The sequence below is a fragment of the Aythya ferina genome (genome assembly GCF_964211825.1).
Source record: "Aythya ferina genome assembly, chromosome: 1".
Classification (NCBI taxonomy): domain Eukaryota; kingdom Metazoa; phylum Chordata; class Aves; order Anseriformes; family Anatidae; genus Aythya; species Aythya ferina.
Genome location: NC_140296.1, coordinates 22,842,631 through 22,868,569, shown reverse-complemented (window position 1 = coordinate 22,868,569; position 25,939 = coordinate 22,842,631). Strand labels below are relative to the sequence as shown.

Sequence of the window (25,939 nt, the reverse complement as noted above, 5' to 3'; positions counted from 1 at the left end):
CAGCAGTAGGGTCTTACCTGTTTGAGTTAGCACGTTGACCAAAATAGGGGTTTGTCAAATTATGCCCTTAGAGTCTACCTTAGAAGTCATTAACCTTGTCCTCAACCAAGTGTCCAAAGTAAAATACTGTATACGTTTGGTAAAATGAGAGAAAGTTGAGGGCAGTCACCTAAAATTGGACACATTAGCATAATAATGGTAGGTGTCATTCAGTATGTGCAGATAAGAATAACCCACAGTGGAAGGAATAACTTTGAACTACTTGAAGATATTTCTAAATTATAAGTAAATGTTGCAAAAACAGGCATATCATTATAGGTACCCTGGTGAAAGTTTCTTCTCAGTGCGCCCACTATGAAAGAAAAAGCCTTACAACTTATTGTAGCAGTGCTCCTCAGTAGCTATAAATAAAAATTCTTTACCTGCTCAAATGAAGTGCCCATCTGGTCTAATTGCAGAAGTCATTTATATTTACTTTATCTTCTGTGTCTTTTTTTTTTTTTTTTTAAGTTATTGATAAATAACAAGTTCCTGACGACTAAGTTAAGTCTTTGCAGTAAGTTTACATCAATGAGGTAAAGCTGTTGTGTTCCTTGCTTTCAGTTTGTTTTCTTCAGACCACCTCTACATTTCCCACAATGGCAATACATTCATTCTGCCATTTGGAGGAGCCTGTGCCACAGAATAATGATGTGAAGAAATCGAACTTCTTTGCAAGGAAGAGTCTTCAGTTGTGAACTAGTACCCATGCAGCGAAGAGGTGCTTTGTTAAGTTCAGGTAAGTGCTTTCTCTTTGTTATTTTTTTTTAATTATTTGCCTTTTGTTATGCTGGCATTTGGCTCAGATTAGCATACGTGCAGTGTCATGTTGGAGCCTGTCAGGCTTTGTGTTGGTCATTTGGCACATAAAGTATCCTGGAATTAAAAGGCACATGCTGTAGCACGCATACTTACAAGATACATGGAGGGAAATTATTGTCTTGAAAATCATTTTAGCATAATTTCTAATCTCCGGATTAGAAATTATAGGCGGTAGCTGGTAAGGATGGAGATTATGATTATCATAATGACCTGATTCCCTTTTGCTGCATCTTTTTCAGAGGTTTCTTATGTGTTTCTTTATATTCTGAATTAAATATTTTGCAAAGCCATTGTTGTGGTTAAGGGTGTGAGTATTCATAATTAGGTCTCAAATCATTTGGGGAAAATAATAAGGAAGTCATGGTCACATTTCCATAACTTGGGATATCTTCACTTTTTTTTTTTTTTTTTAATTTTATTTTATTATTATAAAAAATCAGCTTTTGACTTTTCTGTAAGAATTTTTTCTTTCCTAAAATGGATCCTTAATTTCTGGCAGGGTAACATTGACTCAGTATTTATTTTAGATGAATGGTTGCTGTATATTCCGGGAGTTGTTTTGTTTTTGTTTTTTTGTTTTGCTTGTTTGTTTTTTTTCTAGGCATCCAATTATTTTTATAACATAATAATGACTTCACAGTATAAATTATTTTGTAGTCATATTCTGTATGGAAAATGTTTGCAACATACATTCAATAAAAAAGTTAGAAGTAGAATAATAAAAATACTTATGAATATTTAAGCACATACTGGAATTTCTTTACCTGTGTTCTCATTACAAACTGCAGGGGTTCTCTAACTGGCTCTGGGTTTAGTCTTCCAACTGGTAGTGAAACAAGTTGCTTCTTATCAAAAAGGCAGAGTACTGTTTGTCCAACTTCTCAGTGGTGCAACCAAATCTAGAACCTTTTTATGATACCTGTCTTCGTTGCTATATTACCAGATCCCTTGCATATATGTGCATACATACATACATATATGTATATATATATACACACACACACACACATTATCACAGAATTGCAGAATTGTCTAGGTTGGAAGAGACCTCAAGATCATCAAGTCCAACCTCTAATTCTAAAAACACCATTTGTCTAATAACTCCAAAAATCCCATTTGACTTGCTGGAGGTACTACATGCTGAGAAGTACTAGATTTTAAAAATTTATTACTGTCCTTTTGGGTCCAAAACCAGAGGCTGCTATTCTGCATGTTTATGTGCATGTGCCTTACTGTACATCAGTGTAGTCCTGGTACAATGCTGATTCCTAAGAGTTTTGGTGACATAAAAAGAGCAATACGTTTTACTGTAAGTAGAGGCGATGTGAGGATATTGTTTCAAATAAATGTAATGGATAACTAAAAGACAGAATCTAGTTAAGAAAAGCCTTTGAACTCTTAGTAAGGTACTCCAAATATGAACAGCACCAGTGGAAATGAGAATTTTGCTTCAGTGAAGTTCTAAAAGTTGAAATGCATTTATTTCAATGAATAGTCACCAAAAAAAATCATTTCAGAGGCCATTCTTAAATTTTCTAGTTTTGCTTTTTACTTGGGTGGATACCGCTTGTTACACTCATACATTATTTTCAAAATACTTTTTTATAAATGCTGCAGAATTATGAAAAATTAGGAAATTATGCATATGGCTTCATTTGTTTCATATATGTAAAGTGAGCTTTTCCTCTTGAATCTTTCAGCAGAACTGTTATTGTTCCTAACACAGTCTCCTGTACATGGACAAAGTTGTTTTTTCTTCAAAAAAACAAACAGAATGCTGTATCTGAAGAGTAAAAAGGTAAGGCATTTGAGATTGCTATTTCAGGAAGCAGTTAAAAGTAATCTCAATAACTTGTAATGCACACAAATACACAAAAATACGTGATCTGTTATGCATCATGAAGTGTCAAATCTTTTATATCAGTTTCTGTTGTTTTTTTTCATCTCATGGGTGGAATTTCTGAATGTATTCAGCTCTGTGTTCTAAATGTGTTCCCAGAAATCAGTGAGCTGACCTGAGTGGGAATAAAGGTTGGTTTATCTTTAGTGAGACAAACTTTAAGTCATAGCTAAGTAATTTTGAAATCCCATCCTTGAAATACCAGGTCTTTGACATTCAGTGGGATGAGAATCTCAGAACAGACTGACTACTGTGGACTCCTAAACTACAGTTCAGGTAAATAACTTCTTTGGAGGAGGAACTTAAAGGTTTCTTCTTTTTTAAATTATGATAATTAGGTAGCAAAGGGTGCAACATAACTTGAAATACTTTCCTCTTACATTTAAAATAAATATCCCCATACCTGCTCCAGTTTGAACATCATGTAGTTATCTAATGTTTAAGAAGTACTGTTTCTAAAGAGGACTTCTTTACTGCCATAGAATATCAATGTCTTGTTCCATTCACAGCAATTTTAACTTTTTTTTTTTCTGATTTGTAGACATGAGTGAGATTCTAATTCAGCTATGGCAATTTCCATTTTGCAAATACAGAGGTGTCTTTTGGCAACGCATGCATAATTTAGAAGGAACAGCTTCTATATTGGAATAAGTGTTAGGGACTCTGTTCAGATCATGGGATTAACTAGTTTCCTGCTTCAGCTGGTCGTTTGTAATGTAGTAGGGTAGTTTGTAACCTAGAGCCTTAAAGTCACCTGGACTTAGTGCTGCTTTACTTTTATTTCCACTCTTGTAAGGTACAGTGGTGCAGCAGGTACTGCTACTGCTGTTGTGGAGGCAGGAAACAGAGGGAGCAGAGTGCACAACGGCAATGGGAACCGTTACAGTCATCTCCGGTAATCTGTCCTACCTCATAATCCAGGGTCCTCTTTCACTCTCTGCTTTGGAGTGGGGAGGGGCAAAGGAGAAATGGAAAATAGTTCTGTAATTGGTAGAAAAAGAGTAAGAAATTGTCTTGTCTTTTTTATTAAAAAAAAAAAAAAAAGTTTTTCTCCTGCATGATTATGTTTTTAAGAGAAAACATCAAGGCTTTGAGGATTTTTTTTTAAGACTTAACCAATTTCAGTTATAGATTTATTTTCTTGCTTTCTTCAAAACCAAAAGATCAGTATTTTGAGATCAAGAATAAAAAAGAATATTTTAAGAAAAAAGATTATAACAAATCAAATAAATGCATCTGATACCTAAACTTGAATAAATTATTAACATCAATAAGCTATTTAGGTTTTTCCATATTCAGTTCTGTAGGCAATACAGACTGCAAGAAACAGATGCAGCTGAAGTAGATCATCTGGTTTACGAAAGTAAGCAACTATTTCTGCTGAACAATCAGTTAGACAAAACTATTAAAATGCAAATGCTTTCATAGTAGCTCTGTAAGCAAGCAGAAGAAATAGCACACACTTGGAGTGAGTTACATGTTTCTTCAGGGGCAATGAAAAATATGTTTGTTTATTTTGTCCCAGATGATTCAGGAATCCCTGTAATTCTTGTCGCAGGTATACTAAATGATTGGGAGCAAATTTGTAAATTGAAATTGTAAAATTCTATGAAATCTAAATAACAGTTACTACAAGCTCTTGATACTTACTAAAATATCAGCTAGCAGGCAACAGATGCAATCTTAGAGAAGTGACATATTTTAAAGACACTCTGTATCCCTGTAGTATGTACCATTGTGCACCATTAGTTAGAAGCATATCTGAGCAATACATAAGTTGTGCACATACCTCTTTTAGTGCCCAATACATTGATGTATTAATATTACAAAATGTCTTTGTTCCTTTCTTCTTTGGAACATAATGAGCTTCCTTTCCCCACATATCTTAAGATATAAGGGGATCTTAAGATATGTGGGGAAAGGAAGCGAATATATGTCTTATATAAGACATATCTTACCTTGTTCCTGGGGCTTGTGATCCAAGAGCCCCTGAGTAGTAGAGGTGTCTGTGAGATCTGATGTGAAGCCCTGAGGTGAGTTACGCAGTGAGAGCAGCATTGGCTACCACACAACACACTATGAAGGTTTGGGTTCCCAGCGTTATGACAGTCTTTTGAGAGCAGGCCCAAAAAGGCATCCTGATCATAAGCATCCAGCTTAAATACTCTCATGTTGGATCTCACCGTGTTAATGTTGTCATACTGAGCTGGATGGTTAAACTTTTGAAGGAGACTGTTCTGCCTTATCTGCAGATTATGGGAGTTTCAGGGTCTTCAGAGAGAGGTTATCTCATTCCTGGTGTTTGCCAAGAAGAGGTGATGAAGCTTGCATGGTGCCTTGAAGATGAGTTTCATTCTCCTGCTATGGAACGGGTAATTGTATGTGTTAGGCAGTACAGGTTCCTGGTTGCTTGGTTTAACAAGTAGCCAGAGTTGTTAGTCTGAAGTACCACATCTCTTCCAAAGACAGTAGACGTTGGAACACAGAAGAGGGAAAGAACAAGAGAGGAGTATTCTGTGGGTAAGCACCTCAGAGAGGGACAGTCGGTGACCAGAGTTTTGTTCTGTGCAGCACTTTGAACACAGCAGTCTTTTCGAGACCTGGCAATGGGACTCCAGATGCCTCGAAAGGCCGTGTGGTTCAGATGAAGACACACTTAAATTCATGGGCAAAGTAAAGACCATCTTTGGAGATGGTCTTTAAAAGATGTATCTTTTTGCTAAATTCTACCAGTTGTTTCCATAAGTGTTGCTGGAATGGATTTATTCTCTAGCTTGTTGATGAAGATATTTGTGATTCTTTAAGCCATGCCTGCCTTGGCACAGTAGCCTTTTTCCAAAACACCACGTGAGGGTGTTCACTTCAGAGTCTGACTTGTTTCTGCTACTGCTTTCTCTCTCATCCTCCGTTTTTAGAGGCAGTGTCTTTCAAGGCACCTTGCTGCAGACTAACTTCCTACTGTGCCTCTTAGTAATGAAGGTGTTGGTCATACGTATTCACACCTTCCAGGCTTGTTTATCTTATTATGCTTCGCCCAACTAAGGGTAATGAAGAGTATCTTATGGCCACAGGGGCACAATATGGGGCCAGAGGCAAGTGCTGTATGCAAGTGCTATAATTTCCTAATTGTATTTTATTTAGCAGCAAATGTGTATATTTATGTAGATGTATTTACTTACATATGTCTGGAAGGTTAATCTCAACTGAGTAATAAACAAAAAAGGAACTCTGATGATTGGAAGGAGAGTCTTGGCTGAAGGATTTGGGGGGAAAAAAGCTTTGGGATCTACAGGAAAAAAAAAGAATGTTTTTCTTCAGTTTTTCCAGAAGTCTTTTGGAAACTTTTACCCATAGTTTAAAGAAATCAGCATCACTGCTCATTTTTCTATGTGCAGATTTAAAAGTAAAAACTTACAGTATTGCACCCTGCGAGATGTTCTCAGCAAGTAAATATTTTAATGAAGTTGCTCTATTCAAAAACTTTATTGCATTGAGAAATTACAATTCCTATGTACTGTTGACTACTTCTACCAGTAGGTCCTTAAAGAGTTCTGATAACGCTTTTTAATGAGCTAATCTATCTATATAGAAATGTCTCTCTCTATATAGAAATGTTTAGCAAGCTTTTATGGAAAAGTGTGCACTTCCCATATATTTATGATAGGATGTTACTATTACAAGGATTGTATTGTTGATTTTTATTTCCAGTATTTTGTTCTTACTGAACAAAAGTAAAGGTTTGGAGGTGGAGGTAAGGTTGGTCAACTAGCAAATAAAAATATGTTAAGGACCCCTATTTGCGAGACAGATCCATCTCTACCATAAGAATAAGTTTTTAAATTATTAAAATTATTTTAAAAAAATAGTATTTTACATTTTTTTTTTTTATATAACTGATATACCTGTCAGTTACTTTCTGTGTACTAGCTAAGTTATGGTTGACAGGGTTCTCATTCTTAACTAAGCACATGCAGCTCATCTTTGGTGAGCAAAGGTGATGCTGTAGATAATCACTTTATCCAAAGATTTCCAGGAGATAAGGTGTTTCTCTTTGGGGGAGAACAAAACATGCCTTCACACTTCATGTGGTTTCCGAGCTTATGGAAACATAAGAGGTAAATTTGCTGGACTCATACATTGTAACTTGAGCTTCAATACATTTCTGAATTTCTGTCCCATGTATATGCATTTATCTTTGGTCTGTTTTGGAAGGTATTGTGATACAAATCAGATGTCAGCAGGAAGATGCCTCCTTGTTTTATTAGGTGATTCTGGTCTCTTAATTCAGTCATCTGGGACATCCAGTTCAAAGTGTCCTAAAGGGAATGTGCTAGTTAGAACAATAAAAATTAATAAATAAATAAAATTCGTCTATTTTTTCCTTTAAGGAATACTTGAGGAAGTAACTAAATTTTGTTCCTTTTGAAGCAAAAAGGTTGTGTATTTTTCTTTTTTCTTTTTTATTTTTTTTTTTTAAGAGTGCAGCCTGAGTTTGCAGATGCTGTTTAAAACGACCCAGTAAAGCAGATAGCAGTGGGAGTACTATTGTGCAACTGAACTACAGGGATTTTGCTGGAGAACTACTTGCCTGTTATTGTCATTGACAAGGCAGAGATAAAGCAGTGGTCATTTCCAAAGCTGTGGTCTGGCTGGGGAGGAGTAATTGCTTTTATACATATTTTTCAAGCCAGAACACACACTTAGTCGGTATCCAGTGTTTTTTTTTTTTTTTTTTTTTACCAAGATTCACAATTATCGCAGCATTGTTGCTGAACGGAGTTATTTTTAAATGGAAAGGCATTCTGAAAAGAATAGTGCCACCTTCGTGGCACACAGAAAACTTTTGTCAGCTGAGCTCCTGACGGAGCCTGGCAGCAATTCAAAGTGTGGTTTGTCTCTAGTAATTCCATTAACATTTCAAAGGTTGACGATGTTCTGGGAATTACCCAGCAGGGATTATTATTTTTTATGTTAAGAATTAGTACTCTGAAGCTTTGCCTGTGCGAGAAGTGTTGTAGCTGTCTCACAATAGGTAAATGTACGATATCCAAGACATAAAGTTCTCTATCAGACATTTTGCTGCTTTATCTGTATTGGTATAATTAAAATAGCAGTCCTCTCTCCCCACAGTGTGAATAGAGCTGTATCAGTATAAAACTATATATATTGGTAGCTTATTTTCACGTGGAAGGAAACAACCTAGGAGGGCTGGCACAATTCCAGAAATTGTTTATTGTTTTATTTCAATTATATTGCAGTTGCTATGCCCTCCTAAACTATTTGCAGGAGACCTTATACCAGGAGAAACTGATTTCACTCTTGTTTATTTGCCCTTATCCATAGAGACCCATAAAAAGTTGCACCACTTCAGTTTTATAGGTTCAGTTTGTCTTTGTGGGCAAGCTTCTCTGTTACACACATCTGCATCTATGCTAGAGGATATAAATGATGAGTGTTTTGATAATAGTAATGCATCTTCATCTCTGATATAACCCTAATCTACTCAGTTTATACTAGAACAAGTACAGTTTAACAGCATATTTCCATCTGGTTGCTTACAGACCCGCTGCCCCTCCAAATCTTAGCTTCACTCTCTGTTGTTCAGTATGGAACAAAATGATTTACGCATTCTGATCAAACTTTCACTGCTGTTTTATAGATCAGTGTCTTGCCTTGCTTCACTGACGTGCAAATGAAGCTCGTCCAGAAAGAATTACCCAAGAAAGAATTAAGAAAATTGAAGTCAGAATATCTGCACTTGGATCACTTGCAAATAAGGAAGATCTGCATGCACGTGTTCTCTAAAGATAATGTTGAACAGATCCAGGTAATTCCAGTTTAAAAGCTACAGACGAGTGATCTTGATTCCCATATTAAAAAAGGGGAGGAATTTTGTTGGGGAGACAACCAAATCCGTATAACCCTTCTGCTGTAAGACTGGAAGCAGTAAAGAAAGGACCTAGTCGGAGACTTAACTAGCAGGAACAGAAAGAGCCCAAAGCTCAAGGGACCTTTGACCACTCGGAGAACATTCACTAGCTTTAATTAGCTGTTCTCTGTCCTATGCTCACTTGACTGTGTGTTCCACTCCTTCCTTCTATTCTGCCTCTTTACTTCTGCTTCAATCCTGTTTACATCATATGTTTTTCTTCCCTCAATCTGTCCTCCTTGCTCCGTATCCCCTTCTACTTTCTTTGCAAGCAAAAGCCACTGCCAAAATAGAATTGCTCTTGCATTTACCACAGTCGTGCTGTTTGTGCTGTGTGTGAACTTTTCCCCCATGCTGTCTTATCTGTTTAGGCTGTAAAGTTGTTGGTTGGGTGTTTGGTTGTGTTTTTTTTTTTGTTTTTTTTTTTCAATCGGGGATCTTTTACTCTTCTGTGTTTGTGTGCTGTCCAACATAATGGAACTTCAACATTCATTAGTCCTTAACAGTCCTTAGATGTAATTAAGAATAATAAAAATAATAATAAATAATAAAAATGATTTTTAAATAAATCATTTCCAGGTCAATGAGTACACTTAGTGAGATGAGGTGTATTAGATGTAACAGGGTAAGGGAAACTTTGATTTTGCAGTCTTGCTGTAGGTGAATTAGTCATTTAAAAGTATAGGTGTCAAAATGTCTATGCTTCTATTCAGAAGAAAATTCTTTTACTTGGTTTTATTACAGTCCAAGATACTATGATAAACAATAAAGATTTAATTTTACATTGACCATGTTTGCATTGTACTTGCAGTGGTTTGCAAATTTTTGGTTTGTTTTCCATGTTTCACAGCTTTTAAATTTGTTTTCTAGAAACAATTTTGGCAGCTGCAGGTCCCTTGTCTGAAATCCTTTCAGAAGCTTGAGTGCAAAGCAAGCACAGTACTAGTGATGGGTGCGAATGGATATCTTAAGGATAACGGTGGATATGGCATCTTCAAAAACGGTGGCATTATGGTAAGCATCTGCATGTAATTTATGAAACAATACGTGATAGTTCTCAGTAGAATGTGTTTGTATCTCTGAAGATTTATCCGATCACTTAATGTTCTTCTAAAATGTTGAAGGTAAGAGGATTGCTCTGTATCCTGCAGCATTTTAAAGTCTGAAACAGCGTACAACTACAGTTTACTTAGCAGTGACTTTTTCATGTTAAAAAAGGTAAATGTAACTTTTTAGGAAAATAAGCTATTTTAGAGTAGTAGTTCAATGCCATTTATGGCTCTCTGCTTCTGAGTCTGTTTCTCTGAATACTTACAACTGAATATTTGCAAGCTGCATTTGAAAAAAAAAAATCTGATTTTTGTTTTTTTGCATTCAGACTGAATGCTCTAACCTTCAGTGACACATTTTATCACTATGCATGTAACTGTTCTAACAGGCATTATCAGAAACAACCCAACTTTGCAGAAGATACAAAACACATACATATTTGTTGACAAATTAATCATATTTGGAGGCTTTTAATCCTTGTATTGATTTTAAATATATATATACACATTATTATTGTTATTGTTATTATTATTATTATATATGTGTATATATATATAAAACACTAACATATTAAATTACTGGTACTTCTTTGTTGGAAGTTGATCACACTATTTGAATGATGTACACAATTAGACAATCCAAGTAGAAACACCAGTGGAAATTTTACTGTAACTACAGTCCAGTCTAGTAAAAGTGGTTCCTTTTAATTTAGTCTTTGAAATAGTTTAGGCCAGCAATTCCTCAGGCAAAAAAATCTTGTTTGCACTAAACCCAGTTATGTTTTTATTTGTGTATATATTGATTTATTGAAATTCATGAAAAAATTGTGCCTGTGTTTTTCTTCCTCCTCTTTGAATCCTGGTGGTCATTACTGCAAGGAGACAGTTTTGCTAACAGCAGGCAATTCTTAAAGATTTTTCTTAGGAATATTTTGAGGTCTTGCGTATGTATACGTGGTGTAGTAAAGAGGTGCAGAGACTGAGCTTTCTGCTGATGAGCTGGTTCCAGAACTGAGGTGGCTGTTCCAGCAGCGTGCTACCTTCAGCAAAATTAGGGGTTTGAGCTCCAAGAACTCTTAATTTTAACATGCCATGCTTGTAACTGCAGTGGCTCAGGAGTTGATTCACAAGCAGATTAGGTTTTAATTGAATGGACAACGTTAAGGTCTGAGTGGTAACAGTGTTTGGTCTGCTGCGTGTCTGTCAGAGCTGTTAGCGCCCAGCTCGGGTGCACAGTCGTGCTGACACGGGTACCTGCATGGGCACCTGGTGAGATGTGCAAAGCTTTTGTGTCCTGCTGAGGTAGGAGTACCAGCCTGGTTGATGCAGTCTAGTTGCACTGTACTCATTTTCACGGTATAGTCATGCTCCAAAACTTAAAAGTTACCTAACGCTGCATTAATTAAAACATGAGTATCTTCACTAAGGTAGTAGAAGAGGAAACACTGAGAATGCCTGGTAGATGAACTCCTCTGAGGTCTGTGACCAGGCGGATGATACTCCAGAGGCCTGATATAAAGCGCACGTATAAAACCTGCTTTAAGACAGTTTCTGAAAAGATTAGTGTGAGCCCTCTTCCCAATTGAAATTAGTTTGATATGACAGTGACTAATCGTGACTTTATTTAGCATCTATTTCTGCCACACTCAGCTTTTCAATTTTACTTTCTAGTAGGGTGGAAGAGTTAATCTGACCCTCAAAGTGGTGTGCACACTTTCCAGTGCCAAAATACAAACCAACAGCTCTAATGTACATACTAGGTTCCTCAAGCTGCACTGAACAAGTGTGTGTGCTAGACAGATGAATAAAAGCTTAAATATCTGTTTAGATATGTTTATAGGTATTTTTTTTAATTGCTGTGATTCTATGGGTCATTGTAGTAACTTGGGATGAAGACGTTAGGCTGCTCACAAGTTGTTTTTTCTTTTGCCCTGCTGATCTTTCACTCTGGTTCATTACTTGGCAAATGCTTTCTTATTTATGTGATCTGTTTATATTTTAAATCAGTTTCTAGGAGGAAACAAAAACAAAAAAAGGTGAGCTCTTCTCAGTTGTAAAACCCTTCAGATTCTGAAGGATGGTATCAATCAAGAAAAACATAGTTTGCAGTTTCCATGTCATAAAGGTATCTTATCTGCAATAGTTGTAAAAATCAAGGCTGGAGTGTTACTTATCTTTTTCTGTTGATCTTTTCTGAGGTGACTGTACTGAATGGTATTGTTTCAAATAAAAGCAGTTAAAACAAATGATTGACTTGTGAAAGAGTTGTTTGGCATTTAGTATTTAATTCCTCTTTTGCTAAAGCGTTTTTGTGATAATAACTTTATTTGTGACACTCCGCTTCCACTGGTAGGTGGAAGCCTGAGGGGGAAAATGTTATACTTCTTTCACAATTCATTAGTTTGTGGATGTTTCTGTTATGTTGTTTCCACACTGAATGACTCATATGCTAAATGAACATACCAGCCTAAAGGCGTGCCCTCGCCATAGCAGCCCACAGTGAAACTTGATGCCATTATATATAAAAGTACGGAAGATGCTCGTGCCCATTTGAATCCTCAAAAAGTTATGTGCACGTCGGACATGTGTGCTATCAAATACGTAATGTGCCTTATTTCAAAAAGTTGTTTTAGCCCGATTGCTCTTTTTCACACCGTTAATTTGCTGTTTGTGTGCAACATCTGTCTTGTGAGTGTAAGTTGGAACCGAGAAACAGTGATTTTTTTTTTTTATTATTATTATTTTTGTAATGTGGTGCAGTTTCAGGGCATTCATTCCTGGACTATTTGATGAGAGACTGTGGAAGTGCTTGCATTGCCACATTGTATGGTATTGTAATGTGTTAGACAGATTCAGAAACATTTTTATTTGTCAGGTTGATAGCACAGGTCTAATGCTCTCCATAGTGAGAAAACATTAATTAGAGTGAACCAGTTGGCCTCTGGTTATCTTAGCTCTTCTTGAATTGTGCATTTCTTACCGAGTCAATTTTTTCTTGTTTAACAAAAATATCAAAGACAAAACAGATTTACCTATTGACAACATGTCCCAGAAATTCTCACTTACATTACAGAAGCTTTATACTGGAACACGACAAGAAGGAGGTCTAAAACTGGTCTGGGATTTCAGTCCTCCATTTCTTACACACCTTGTACCCTGCTGTCTGTTACCTCTGTTGCAATATGGAGTATTGAAAAGAGCACAGAGTAAATTGTTTTCAGATAGTTTTGGATCTTTAGGTGTTGTTTTGTTCTCGGTGGCGGTGTGTTTGTTTTTATTTCCCAGGTATTGTGTAGCAGTATTAACTATAAGCTGCCATTGATTTGAACATTGAAAATACATACACAGCTCCAGAATTTTTGTTCTCTGGATGACAGACTAATGGCTTTGATAATAGTAAGATAGTATAGAGTAAATAAAACATCATGAGTCAGGTCCTGTTCTACATTGCATGGTAGGTAGTGGAGGAGTTTATGCCAAAGGCTACAGATGCATTTATCTTAAAGCATGGTCTTGCCATAAATCTTTCACTTAACTCTTCTCACAGCCGTACGCAGCGTGAAGTTTTTCTGTCAGTGTCCCTATTCATTCTCAGGAGGTTGTCTCTGCTTACCTAACTCTAATTCCACTGGTCTGGAGCTGGTCTGTCAGTCCTCGTCTGGCTTGTGGTGCAAAATTGTAAGTGCATTCTTGGAAACTACATGTAACTATTAACAAAATCGACCACAGTTTCCATAGAATATACTGGAAGGCAATAAAAATAGCAATTTCAGTGTTATTTCGATTTCCAGCACCCCAGACTGAGTCATCTCAAGTCACTTAATGTCTCACTAGGAGAGTATAAAAGGTATAAAACCATACCTGAATACGACCATTTGATCTTCATTTAGTGCTGAACTGTAAGGAGAAAGTCTCAGAATCAGAAGTCTTCAGCAGTTTTGCAGAGGGCAGCATCTCTGTCTTCATGTTAGGCTGCATTCACCCCTCCAGAAATGTAAGCAGCAGCAGAATGGCAGGCGTTGGGCACCCTGGTATATTCAGTACCCATCTGGGAGTGTAAAAGGTGCCTCTCTCCAGCTGCTTTTCCTGCAGTTCTGTGTCTGAATATTTGTTTCTGATTCTTCTGTTTCTGCATCTTTGGCTTGTAATGGTTTAGACGTGATTTTTAAGGATTTAGATCCCTCCTTTGTCAGGAGAGAACCTGGAATCTTTAGTCCTGTTCTCCCTTTTCCACCTGTTTCAGAGTATCTTCTTTTTTTTTTTTTTTTCCTTTCCTGTGCTGCATGATGAAGACGCAGAGCTCTCCAGTTAAGTTTAGAGGCTGGGAGCTGAGGCCATAAACCTGGATTTCTTAGAAGCGCAGCCAGTTCTCATGGCAGGTGCTGAACATACCGACCTTCTCCTTTCTGTGTCGACCCATTAAGTGCCTTTATCTGCAGACACTACTTTCACCCGCAGCCCTACAGCTCTGCCAGTCACCCAGGGGCACTGCAAGTGGCCTAGGGCTCTTCTCTCTCCGACCAAACACCACCTCGGGGCAGCCAGCAGCTCCCTCACAACCTGCCAGGGCTGGGGTCAGGCCCTGCAGGGAAGGAGAGCTGCCTGCAGCTTCTGTGTGCCTTGAAAGCAGCCATGTAAATACTAACAGGTGAAAGCATTAGAAACTGTAAGAAATGTTTTGTTTATTTCAGGAAAATAGTTGGCACAACACAGGGATGAAGTGAGTACAATCAGTTTACTGTGTGAATCGAGGCGATTTTATTGTTTTGTTCATGCCACTTTTCTCTTTTAGTGTAAACTTGGATCTTCCCTTAATATATATATACAGTGCCAGATGTTCGTGTTTAAAAACATGCTTTGGCTAATAGTAAAATATCTTCTGCTTAATGCCTACATGATACACGCTACAAGATAGGTGCTCTACTCTGACAGCTACTGCAGCGTATCTGGGTGAACTCTTTAATATTTAAAACAAGATGTTAGGAATAAAAGTGTTCTGGTCATTAAACGAGAATTAACGTGGGAAAGCAGCTGATTTATAATCTGACACTTGGCTTCTCTAGTGCCTGTTGTAAAGAAATGGTTCTCTTAAACTGTACATTAATCATGAACAAGAAGTTCAGAAGTGCCTCTTTCCATCCAAAAACTTTTATTACCAATGAAACGGCTTTCATAGTATTGGAATGAGCAAATAAATGTCTCAAACGAGAAATTCCTTCATGTCCAAATGAAGTTAGTTTGCACCTCTTTCCCAATGATTTATTTATTTTTTTATTATAATTGTCTTCCTTCTCCTCAAAAAGGAAAAAGGGCCTAGGACAACTTTGCAGGTAAATGCACAGTGAAGTATAATTTGAGTTATGCATATTCAGTACATATTTTCAAACATATAATAGCTTTAGCTAGAAAAGCAAAATGTCCATTTCATTTTAGAAAGTGGTTGCTATTTGTCAGTGGGGCATATTATTAAAATGATCACAGGCAAAAGCTGTAAATCTGGCAAAGAACCATTCTTTTGCTCCTAATTTCGTAGCCTGTGTGTTTTGCAAAACAGAGCAAGTTAAACAAGGGGGATAAATTTTACATTCTGATTTCCTGGTGTTGACGGGCCTGCTGCTTTTGGAGCATAGATGAAAGGTATGCTGCCTTTCGGATTCAGAAACTGCATATTGCCTTTCTGCAGCCTGTTGGCTTTGCCTTTGTGCCTGACAGCTTTTCTGTTGTTGTGGATGGTAAGGTCATCTCACACCCACAGCTGTGCATCGACTGAAATCTCCTTCTCTAACAGAACCAGTACCAGTACCCATGTTCAAGTGTCCCTGCACAAAGTTCATGTAGCTATTCAAATTTCTCAGCTTCTGTCATCCTGGTACCAGCTTTGTTCTCTCTCCAAGAAAAAGTTCCCAGGCTATCTTGCTGGTTCTCCGCACTGTCTATATTATTGACTTTTTGAGTCTTCATTTGTTCCCCCTATTGCTCTGTAGTGTATGTAGCTCAGCCGTTTATTCCTGCCCTGTTTACCTGACCCAGCCACTTCTTAAGCCACGAAGGCCCTCCCCTCTTTTGGCAGTGCTGGCAGCCTCTCCTTTTTATTCCCCTCTGTGTCCTACCCACAAACACTTCTATTCTTTTCACCTTCCCAGGTGCTGTGGAAAAAACTCACAAACAAAATATAGCCTCATCCGTATGCTGTTTTTCATGTAATTTTTCCTGTTTTGTCTTGTCTATCTTAATAAAATTAGGACTCTCTGCTCTTTGAGAAAGAATTATGATTTTCTAATTGTCTTTATAATGACTAGCAGAATGGGGTGATGTGTTTTCTCGTATTTGCTGTGACAGTATGCGTTTCAAACCTAAAACAGGATGATCTAATTGAGATGACCAAGCAGTATAGTGGTGGCATAGTAAGGAGTTAGTGCTTTGGCTAGTTCCACCTCCCTTATTTAGAGGTGATTGGTAAGTAGCCACTTTTGGAGTGTTTTTTTTTTTTAAGCAAGATGTCATGGGAATTCTTTTTAAAACACTTTATTTTTCTTTTTTTTTTTTAATCAGTTCAGTAAGGGGAAGAAGCTAAATTTCAGATCTTTGAAAACAGTAGTCAAATTTCTAAGAAACTGACTGAAAATCAAGGAAAAAGACATTTTAGCTAAAACTTGCAGCAGAGAAGGTTTCTATCATGCTGATTTTCATTTTTCATGTGTTTGTCTTTACTGTTTAGATAAGAACATCTATCTAAGCTTCATTTTTTTCAAACATTTTCAGCTATGACTTCCCTGTTGTTAATAATACTTAATGCAAACTGTAGAAAACCTTTGATATTGTGAATAAAAGTTTAGTAATGGAATCAACTTGCTATTCCTTTTTTAATTAATATTTTTACATAGGAATTCGGTTGGCTTAACCCACAACAGTTTCCTGTTTCTCAGTAACTGTATCCCAATGCTTCAGTTGATGTTAACCCCAAATATGTTTTGTCCTGATTTCATTATGTAGTAGCTTGTTTAGTCTGTACTGTTGTTGATAGGGACGTTTAATTTACATTAATAACTCTGGATTTCCCCGTTAATCAACGTGGATAAATTACATATGTGAAAAACATTTCTGATCATCTTTGAGTTTTCCATACTTGAGAAGCTCCTTGGTATTTTTCTTGTGTTACGAGATAGCAAGCGTCGCAGCGTCTGATCTCACCTCTTCAGAGCATTTATTATTTTATGTGATGTCTGCTCATAACACTCTTGGTTTTAAACGTGCACGTTTCTCTTCATATGGTAATTCCGGTGTTTACTAATGTTCACCTTTGAACCCGTCCCGCTTTGGAGAAGGGGTGACCTGTGCGACGTGTGGCTTTTCTGGTGAGGTCACAGGATTGATTTCTATAATCCTATTACGCTGTTTTTCTACTCGCTCTCTCCCATTGTCTAAGCAGGCTGTTTTGCTACTTTTATTTTGATTGTAGCCGCGTATTGAGCAGAGATTTTCGCTAACTGCCGAAGTGCTGCCCTACTTCCTTCCTGAGGCCAAGGCATCTGGTGTTCTTTCGCGTTACAGCTTAACCGATCGAGCGAACAACTTCCATTAAAAAGAGGCAGCCTCACCACCTCCCCTGCACCTGGCACTGGCATTCAGCTGTCCCTCTGATCCGGTTCGTGGAACTATGCTGTTAGAGCAATCCCGATCTTACCAATAAAGGCTCGATTCTTCTGTGGGTTTTGCTCCATGTGCAGGCTTACCAGAGATGGCTGCTGCGAGGGAAACAGAGGAGAGCATAGCAAAAGGAGGAGGAGATAGAAGTGGGGAACGTGTCCTTTCTGCAGTGATCTGCATCAGAGCCGTTTAACTAGCGTAAAACTATGCAGGGATTTGTAACAGAAGCGTTAAGGTTGGTATGAATGTAGCACGGATGGAAAGGCACGTGTAAGCATAGGGAGAAACAGCAAAACGAAGGGTTAAAGAAGTGGCATATACTGATAACGAAGAACACCGTTTCCAGGACAGCATCCTCAGCAGTATCTGTGTGCCACAGCACAGATGATTTGCCCGCGGAAGACCTTGCATCCTAAGATCGGGAGGATGGCAACAAGGTTGTAGTATATCACATATATCATTCGTTTTCCTGTTAGCTGAACAGTAAAAGAGACGGCAGGCAGGCGTTTTAGACCTAAACAAGGAAAACAGACAATGGGCAGCAACCTGGCCTAAGATTTATGGAAGCCGAGGTAAGCAGGATCCTGAGGCGAAGGACTGTCCTGTCATAGCTGATGGTCCCTGAAGGATATCCTAAAAGATCTGCTCAGAAATCCAGCTTGTTACTGCTAACTAAGAACAACTGCACCGCGTTGAGGCCTTGATAGTTGACAGCTCTTGTTCTCTGTTGTGCACGCAGTAGTTTGGAGATGCACATCGTGGTGCTTGTAAGTGAGCATGAGGGTATGAGTGAATTACATCTCTGGGAGAATAAATGTCAGTAGGTAGAATTGACTTCTTGTAAATTTTGTAACTAACTTGCTTTCCCCTTGTCTAATATATTGAGTTTTATTACACTAAGGTCTCTCCCATTAATTTGAAACCTCATAAAATAGAGACTGTTTTCTCTTGCTTTTTGTGTTTCTTTTTAGCATGTGTTTGTTATCTGTTGTCATCCCAACTCAGTTTGGCATTTTTGTGGCCCATTTGTTTATTTTAGTTAGATTTTGCTTTCCATGATTCTGAGTAGCCACAGTGACTGCAGCTTAGGTGCCACAGTACCCGCCCGTACCACTTTCTAGTTGATTGGTCTTATGTTATGGAATATTTATCAAAACAATTATTTTGAGACTCATTGCCATGAATGAAAATGATTATAATGCAATAGGACACGTAATCCAGTATTTTACCTTGTTTCTTCTCATGGGTTCTGTCTTGTTTCTTCTCATTTGTGGCTCTCTGTTCCTTCGGGGTGTATTTGTTTGCTTGCCTGTTTGCCTTGTTAGGGAGGATACTTCACTCACTTTTGGCTTTGGAAGAACTTCTTTTCTGTTATCTGGTTGAATAGATCCAGAACAAGAAGTAGATCATCATCAGTATTAGTTGTTCTATTCAATTTATTTAGTACATGATGTTTGGTATGACTCTTGCTTATTGTTTATACTAGGCTCAGATTTCCAAATTTGTCTGAAAGGCTCCTATTTGATTCTAATAACTTCTTGAAGCTCATTGTTTCTTCATAATGTTTTATTATCTTTTTCCCAGCAATAAACATGCTTTTGGAGACTCAGAGCATGTAAGATGTATCTAGGCTTTTTGCTTCCCTATTTTGGCCTTTAGGGCCTTCCTTATATTACTAAAAATCTCCTTTTTAATAGGGTACATTTAAAATTCAGTAAGTGTAAGATGGAGAAGCATGCATTGTGGGGCACGAACTCTTTGCGTTTAAGAAGCAGCTCCTTATATTTCTTTATTTCACTGCATTTTACCATTTTCTCATCAATTGTTTCAGAAAATAGCTTACGACATCTGTCTCACATGACAAGGGTTTCCACGGTCTGTTCCAATGACACCCTTTCCTCTGCCAAAAATTCTGCATGCATCCTGGATCCATGTATACCTTCCCATCTCCCATGTACAATACTCTCTTCTCGTTCACAGTGTTGAATTGTATTGGGGATTTGCCCGTCATTCAGAGTGGGGACCATCTGGTGCCAGCTGTGAACACATTCCAGCTCTTTGTTATAGCATGAAGGAATTTAGAAAATCACACAGTTAAAGTTGATGCATGGCTGTGAGCCTTCTACATGGCTTGTGTGCATACTTATACAATAATTACGTGATTGGGTACTGTTTGATAAAACACTGTATAGCATTAATAGGCTTTTTTTTGGGTATTACTGTAAAATAAAGGAGTATTGGGCATTGAAGTTCCTGTGATGCCAGGTGCTACGCAAACTAGGGCTGAAAATAGTATCTACATTTCTAAAAGTTCGGAATGTAAACATAATACTGTTGAAAACAGAGGGTATACACAGATGAGAAGGGAAATGTTAGGAGTTGAGGGCATCCATGTACCTAAATCAAGAGACTGATGTTCATAGATTATTTCAAGTTAATGCAATGAGACTTTTTTGGAGGACAGTTTAGAACACCTGAGGCATTCCTTCATCAAAACTGGTCTTCGTAGGAGCCTCTCTCTCCGTTTGCTGTGGAGATCTGTAAATCTGTGTCATACATCAGATGCTTGTCTACTTTAGATATTAAAATCAGGTGGGTGTATACACCTTCTTGTCAAACACCGCTCGTAGGCAGTAGTGTGACTGCTTGTTTGGGGGCAGGAGGGAAGGCATCTTAGTAAAGTGAATTTCAGAGGAGGCAATGAAGAAAAGCAGTGACGTCTGTTTTCAGATATTTAAGGGAGTTTCCCTCAAGTGTGAGGTGTAAAACAGGAAAAGGCATAAGAAGTTCATTTGGAAATACAACATGAGTGATAGTGGAGCTGGAATCTGAGCTCCTGATACTGAATGACAGAGGGGGAGATAGGAAGGGAAGAGGTGCATGAAGCATCTGGGGTTTATTTATTGTTTTCAATGAATGTATGAGATTTTGGGGAAGTGTTTTAGAAAAACAACATAAACAACCGAAACGGTATAATCATATGCTTTTTTCCCCAGTTTTATGTCTTATGAAAACTGCCCTAGCTTGCAATGTGAACAAACCGCAGCTGACTTCCTGCTGGTGATTAAGGAACAATAGGTGCAGCGGTGAAAAGTCAGGAAGGGCCTTGAAAGTGAAGACAAGGAACAGAAGCTCGTGAGAGCTGGGGATGTGGTGACATGCTCTCCAAGTGAGTGAGAAGGAAAAGGGGCTTTGTGAGAGTATTCTGAATGAATGCAAGTGAGATTAGGCTGCATTTCTCAAATGCACAGAAAAATGTTGCTGAACCAAAACGTGGTGGCGATGATGATAACCTGATTGAATGCTTTAGTTGACTGGAAGAATTAAGAAAAGTATAATGCTGGAAATGTTATACTGAGGGTATCTGCAAATTACGGATGTTGGGATTTGGAGTAAATCTGGGGTCTAAGGTGCTGCCAGCATTGTGTGTCTGAGCAATGGGTGGGATGATGATGAAGCTATGCGGCTACGTATATGTCAGTAGCAATTAAGTCATTCATACGAAAACCTTAAAGAACTGTCCTCTGATATAATTGTATCGTTAATTATTTGGAGTTATTCAGTACGATTGCTTCCGAAATAATGTGGTTTAGAATGTAGTCCACCTGCCAGGAAGAATTGGGCTTTGGTTGGTTTGGTTTGTAATGTTGCAGAGGGATGAGTGGCCTGAGAAGGTGAGTTCTGCATTTGTTGTGGAGTCACCGGTCTTTTTATTCGTTTATAGTAATAATGAACACCACGTACAGCAATTTCTTTACAATTGAATCCTTAAGTCTTCTAATAAGTGTACTCCGTAGCACTTCAGTAGTATAATTAATTGGTTTGGTTCCTTACTCAGTTCCTGCCTGGTTATGCAAGAATTCTTCACAGTAGGAGGAAGCTTTCGGTTTGCTTCAGGCCCTTGTAGCCAGGCCCTGTACCAACTGCAGCGATCCTTTCTCTTCCCCTTCAACGTGTCCTGAGCTCACAGGTTGAGAAAGGGTACACAGCAGAAAGGGCAGAGGAAATAACATCTGCACTTGGCAGATTTTCTGTTGCCTTGCAGTCTTGTGGGCACGGTAGCAAACAGGTGTGAATTAGAATTGTTTCTAGGCTCGTCTCACTTAAAACAGAGATGAGGTGACCTCAAAAAAAAAAAAAAAAAAAGCCAAACAGCTTTTTTATTATTATTTTTCCTTGTTAGTTCTGAAACAGAGAGAGTTCAGATCACTAGTCGTGGGTATATAAACCATATCAGCTGTATGTGAGATAACCAGAATTTGACACTGGTCTAAATGTGGGGTTATCTGTTCTTCATAATGTGCAAGCTTCTGACAGGTACGTGGCATACAAGTGTTACTTGTGCATTACAGAGGAAATAAAGATTTTTCTATCTATCTCGAGCTAACACAAAAAATACAAAAACATCATGTTTTTCCACATATTCCGGAAACAGCATCTCTTGCATGTGTATCAGTTTCCTCCTATGTAATTGGTCCCATGTCGGATGTCAGCAAAGTGGGTGTCCTAATGTCAATACGCTTAGTGAACAGAAACCTTTACATACAGTATTTTCATTTATTTTCCCCCCAATAGAAATAATAACAACTTGAGCCCTTATCTCTCTGTCAGTGGTACAGACAAATAAACATCTCTTTCTGTTACTTTCAAGTATTTATATCCTTGTAGAGTAATTTTTAAACTTGGTAGTTTACTTGATATAAAAGATTTTTCTGTGCCTTAAACCAAATAGAAGATGTAGAACTATGATTGTTGATTCTCCTAAATGTGTTTTGTCTTTTTGTTTGTTTGTTTGTTTTGTTTTTTTTGTTTTTTTTGTTTTTTTTGGACAGAAGGTGTATTTATATTGATTTGTCTGGCTACATCTGGTCTCAGAAGACACAACTCTACAATAGTAGGGGGAAGAACGGTATTGTACTCCTGGACAGCAGCAAGAATGACAGCCCTGATGAACTGGCAAGTCAGACTGAAGACTGTTAACATCCTCCCGAGATGACACAAGAAAGTCACAGGTAGAGGGAAAGCACGGGGCCCTTCCCTTTTTCCCTGTAGGCTGGATGCAAGCGCTGTCGCTGAATTTAGGATATCATGATGTTCCAGAGTGTAGCCCTTGGTTCTGTGCTCGTGCTCCATTGTAAAACTCTATGGTGTCTTCACTGCTGCTGTTACACATTCCTGTTACATTAAAGCCTGCGTTTCAGTGCAGGAAAACCTTAAAGTAGACATTTTTCTGAAATACCACCTTTTCTTTTTGGCGATTGTATATTATGCTAGCTATATGCTACTGTAAGCTATTATTAGTACAGAAGAGAGAAACATCAGCATAAGAAGTGACTTCATCTAACGCACTGCCAAGCTAGAACTTCTCACAACCTTCAGATGGGCACAAGAGAGTGTTTTTATAGCAGTAATATTATTTTCTGTCAGTTTTACAGAGTTTTAAAATACGGTAAGATTACCTCATTTTCGTTTTTACCACCACATTACTAAGAGACTAAAAATCTACACGTCTAGAAATGAGGTGTTGGTGATTAAGATAAAAATATCCCCTTTATTGGTTTTAGGCCGCTCTCATTTCTTTAAAATAATAAAACAAATCATGTATAAATACGAAAAAACAGCAATATGCAGGAGGTGAGCAAATGCACACTGCAGGTACTCGTGGCTGCCTGAGGGGGAATCTACTGTGATCAGTTAATGCTGTAGAAACCTCTTTATCCACAATATCATCGTAGCCTTTTCCGTAGCTGCAGCATTTTGTGGTAAAAACGTAAATCTTTTAATAGTCTAGACACTCAGATTATTTTTCTGGGACTAGTTTGGTGTCTCTTTAGTTGTGGGCTGTGCTACCTGGTTCGTCCTTGTTCTGTTAATACATTTATTTATATATTTTTAGTTCTGCCATTGGTCTTTTTCCAAATGCACCTTGATAGCCATGGGTCTGGTTGAGTTAATGGGACTCTGACTAGAAGTTAGTGCTCTAAAGATCTGACTGTAGGCCTGAACCTGAGTTTTTACTTTATTCCCCTGTCTATTTGCTTCTAATTCATTAAAAATGTCCTATAAAGTGTCTTTGAGACCTAATGTACATCTGCTTTAGTACCATTCATATCCTATGTTCTCTGGATGTTGTCAGACACGGTTAAAGTATTTCTGTTGTGTCATGTGTCAAAAACTCTTGATGGATGTGATTACTGTTTGTATTTTTACATTTAATGGCTTCACCTAAAACAGGAGAGAGAATCAGCTGTGTTTTCAGTAGTTGTGGTATTTCTCTTAGTGCAGATTCTGAAGCCAGAGTAGCTACTTGAATTGTATTCAGGTAATTTTTAAAGGTGTTGGTAGATTTGATTTTTAGTCTTTGGGCACAAAGTACATTTATTTTATTTTGCACGGTGCTATTTTCTTAGTAGCCTATTATTACTAAAAGCTTTCAATATGATGATACACTGTGATGCAGCCCAATAAAATAAGCAGGAAAAGGCAATAACTTTTACTAGCTCTCCTGTTGTTTCTCTATTTCTGTGGATGCAGTTACATGACATACTATACAGCTGGAAGGGAAGATACTTTTATTTTTGTGAATTGGGTAATGTCTTCTGTTTACACGGAATGCTGTTCCCTGTCCTATTCCATATGACTATGTTACACGTTCATTGAGTGCTAAAATTAAATAGCCACGATACAAACTGTAAAGGACTTTGCAAATCACATTAAAAATAGAGTTAGAGGGGAAAAATGGATATGCTCCATCTCTACCTGTGTTAGTATTTATATTGCATAGACTTTTTAAAGCAAGCACGTATCAATATAGGAAAATGAATGGATGAAATGATCCAAAACTTTCTGTGTATTTAGCAAGTCTGGAATAGCTTCATTTTTTTTTTCTAGGCTTATTAAAATGATATCTAAAAGCTTTGCAGTGTTTAATGGCTTGTTGCGTATTCCCAGAATGACAGGAAAGCACCGTTGTCCGGCTGTACAACCAAGAAGGCAGCCACTCGGTCCGAAGTAAATCCGAGGTTGTTCCTTGGGTCCTGCTGCATTTTAACCTCCTGCCTCCAGCTCCCTTTCTCCCGCAAAAACCCAAAGCCTCCATTGTAGTCAGACGCTTCGTTTTTCTGCACACAAGGCCTAAGGTGTTTCAGTTTGGGCTCCCAAATGAGGAACACAGCGTCGGTGGCCATCTGCCAAGGTGTTTGGTCTGCCTCGCTCCTTCTCCGCAGAAAGCCGATGGCAAGGGCAGAGGCAGAACTGAATGTTCCTGTGTGGCGTTCAACTGCCTTAACCACATGCCCATTGCTCTCTTCCTGCAGTTGTCTGTCTGCTTCTCCGCACAACTTCGAGAGCAAACACATATAGGAACCTATAAATAATCTAATTCGATGCACAACCCTGATTCATTTCCTGAGCAGCGTGTGTCCCGCACACGCAGGGCGGCTGCGCTCCTGTGGAAAACTTGAGCAGAATGGATGAGGCCGAGTTCATACTATTAAGCATTTAAAATATTATTCTAATGCGGCTTATTATAGCTGTAGCTTGGCGTATTTTTAACAAGGGATGAGGGAAAAAAAAAAAAAAAAGAATGCTTGTATTTATAGTCGTGACTGTTTTCCTGTCTGACGTTTGAATGTGGATATTCAGCTTGGTGAAATGCAGAGCATCGACCAGGAGGAGGAGGCTGGTCTCCTTAGGGAGAAAGGGGAGAAAGAGTTCTGGGTAGCAAACACCTGGGCAGTAACTCTATTTTGCCCTGGAGTCTCAGGGCCAGTCCGTGGAGAGTTTACCCAAACTTTTATTTTTCTCTTCAGCGTTTTCAGCCCAAGAAATGATCTCTTTTGGGGTTTCTTGGTGCAATATATGTTGGGGGTGTTTAGTGTGTTGCTATAATCTATCTGCTAGTAGCGTAAATAAATAAAAGGTGTTTTTTCTATCCATTTTTTTTTTTGCTGGAAAACAAGAGAAGGCACTCCTCAACTCCCAGTTTTCTTAAAAAAAAATAATAATAATAAATAAATAAAATAAAATAAGTCACAGTTCTTAAAAATACAAAGCAAAACCTTTTATAATAGAAAATTATAAAACTGGTCTCAGCTTCCCTCTTTAATCTTCCCAGTCAAACAGTGTTTGTAAACTACCAAAGGTGGGGTGTAGGCTCTGGTGACAGAGCAGGGGTACCAGGAATCACAAACTAATCTTTATCTTTTTTGCTAGAATTGATTAGGATGATACGATTTTTTATTTTTCCCCACAGAAGTCTTGCTGAGCCATGGGCTAGGTTTTAGTTTTTGTTGATGTTCTGCCTTACCCGTGGACGATGCCTGAGGTCTAGTGACTGAGCTAGTGATTTTCTATGAGGAAAATGAAAACCTCGTGCTTGGCTTTTACATATTTTTCTCTGGGTTATGCAGTCTTTACCCACAAGCCATGGAGCAGATTTGAATGTCCTGTAAACAGCACTGTAGCTAATCCTGAGATACACTGGGAGGTGAGAAATTTTTTGGTCAAGCCATTCATTGAAATTCATTAAAATCAAAACACTTGCAAAATTAG

The 25,939-nt window shown here is 38.1% G+C and overlaps 1 protein-coding gene across 18 annotated transcripts in view; it reads left to right on the top strand.

Annotated features, from left to right (window-relative positions):
• LOC311437151 (uncharacterized protein) overlaps positions 1-25,323 on the top strand; it is a 35,265-nt gene extending 9,942 nt beyond the window's left edge. For 6 of the 18 annotated variants that reach the window (XM_084520036.1, XM_084520041.1, XM_084520044.1 and 3 more), the window contains 5 exons: positions 604-778; positions 2,562-2,659; positions 8,421-8,588; positions 9,561-9,704; positions 22,219-23,873. In XM_084520036.1, coding sequence (XP_084376162.1) covers positions 748-778; positions 2,562-2,659; positions 8,421-8,588; positions 9,561-9,704; positions 22,219-22,236 — 459 coding nt within the window. In that variant the 5' untranslated portion in view covers positions 604-747 and the 3' untranslated portion in view covers positions 22,237-23,873. Of the gene's footprint in view, positions 1-603; positions 779-2,561; positions 2,660-2,966; positions 3,038-3,557; positions 3,657-4,060; positions 4,125-8,420; positions 8,589-9,560; positions 9,705-11,410; positions 11,986-20,382; positions 20,535-22,218; positions 23,874-24,337 lie in introns of those variants that run through there. The other 12 variants (XM_084520045.1, XM_084520037.1, XM_084520046.1 and 9 more) reach the window with 9 other exon arrangements.
• Positions 25,324-25,939: the final 616 nt, after the last annotated feature.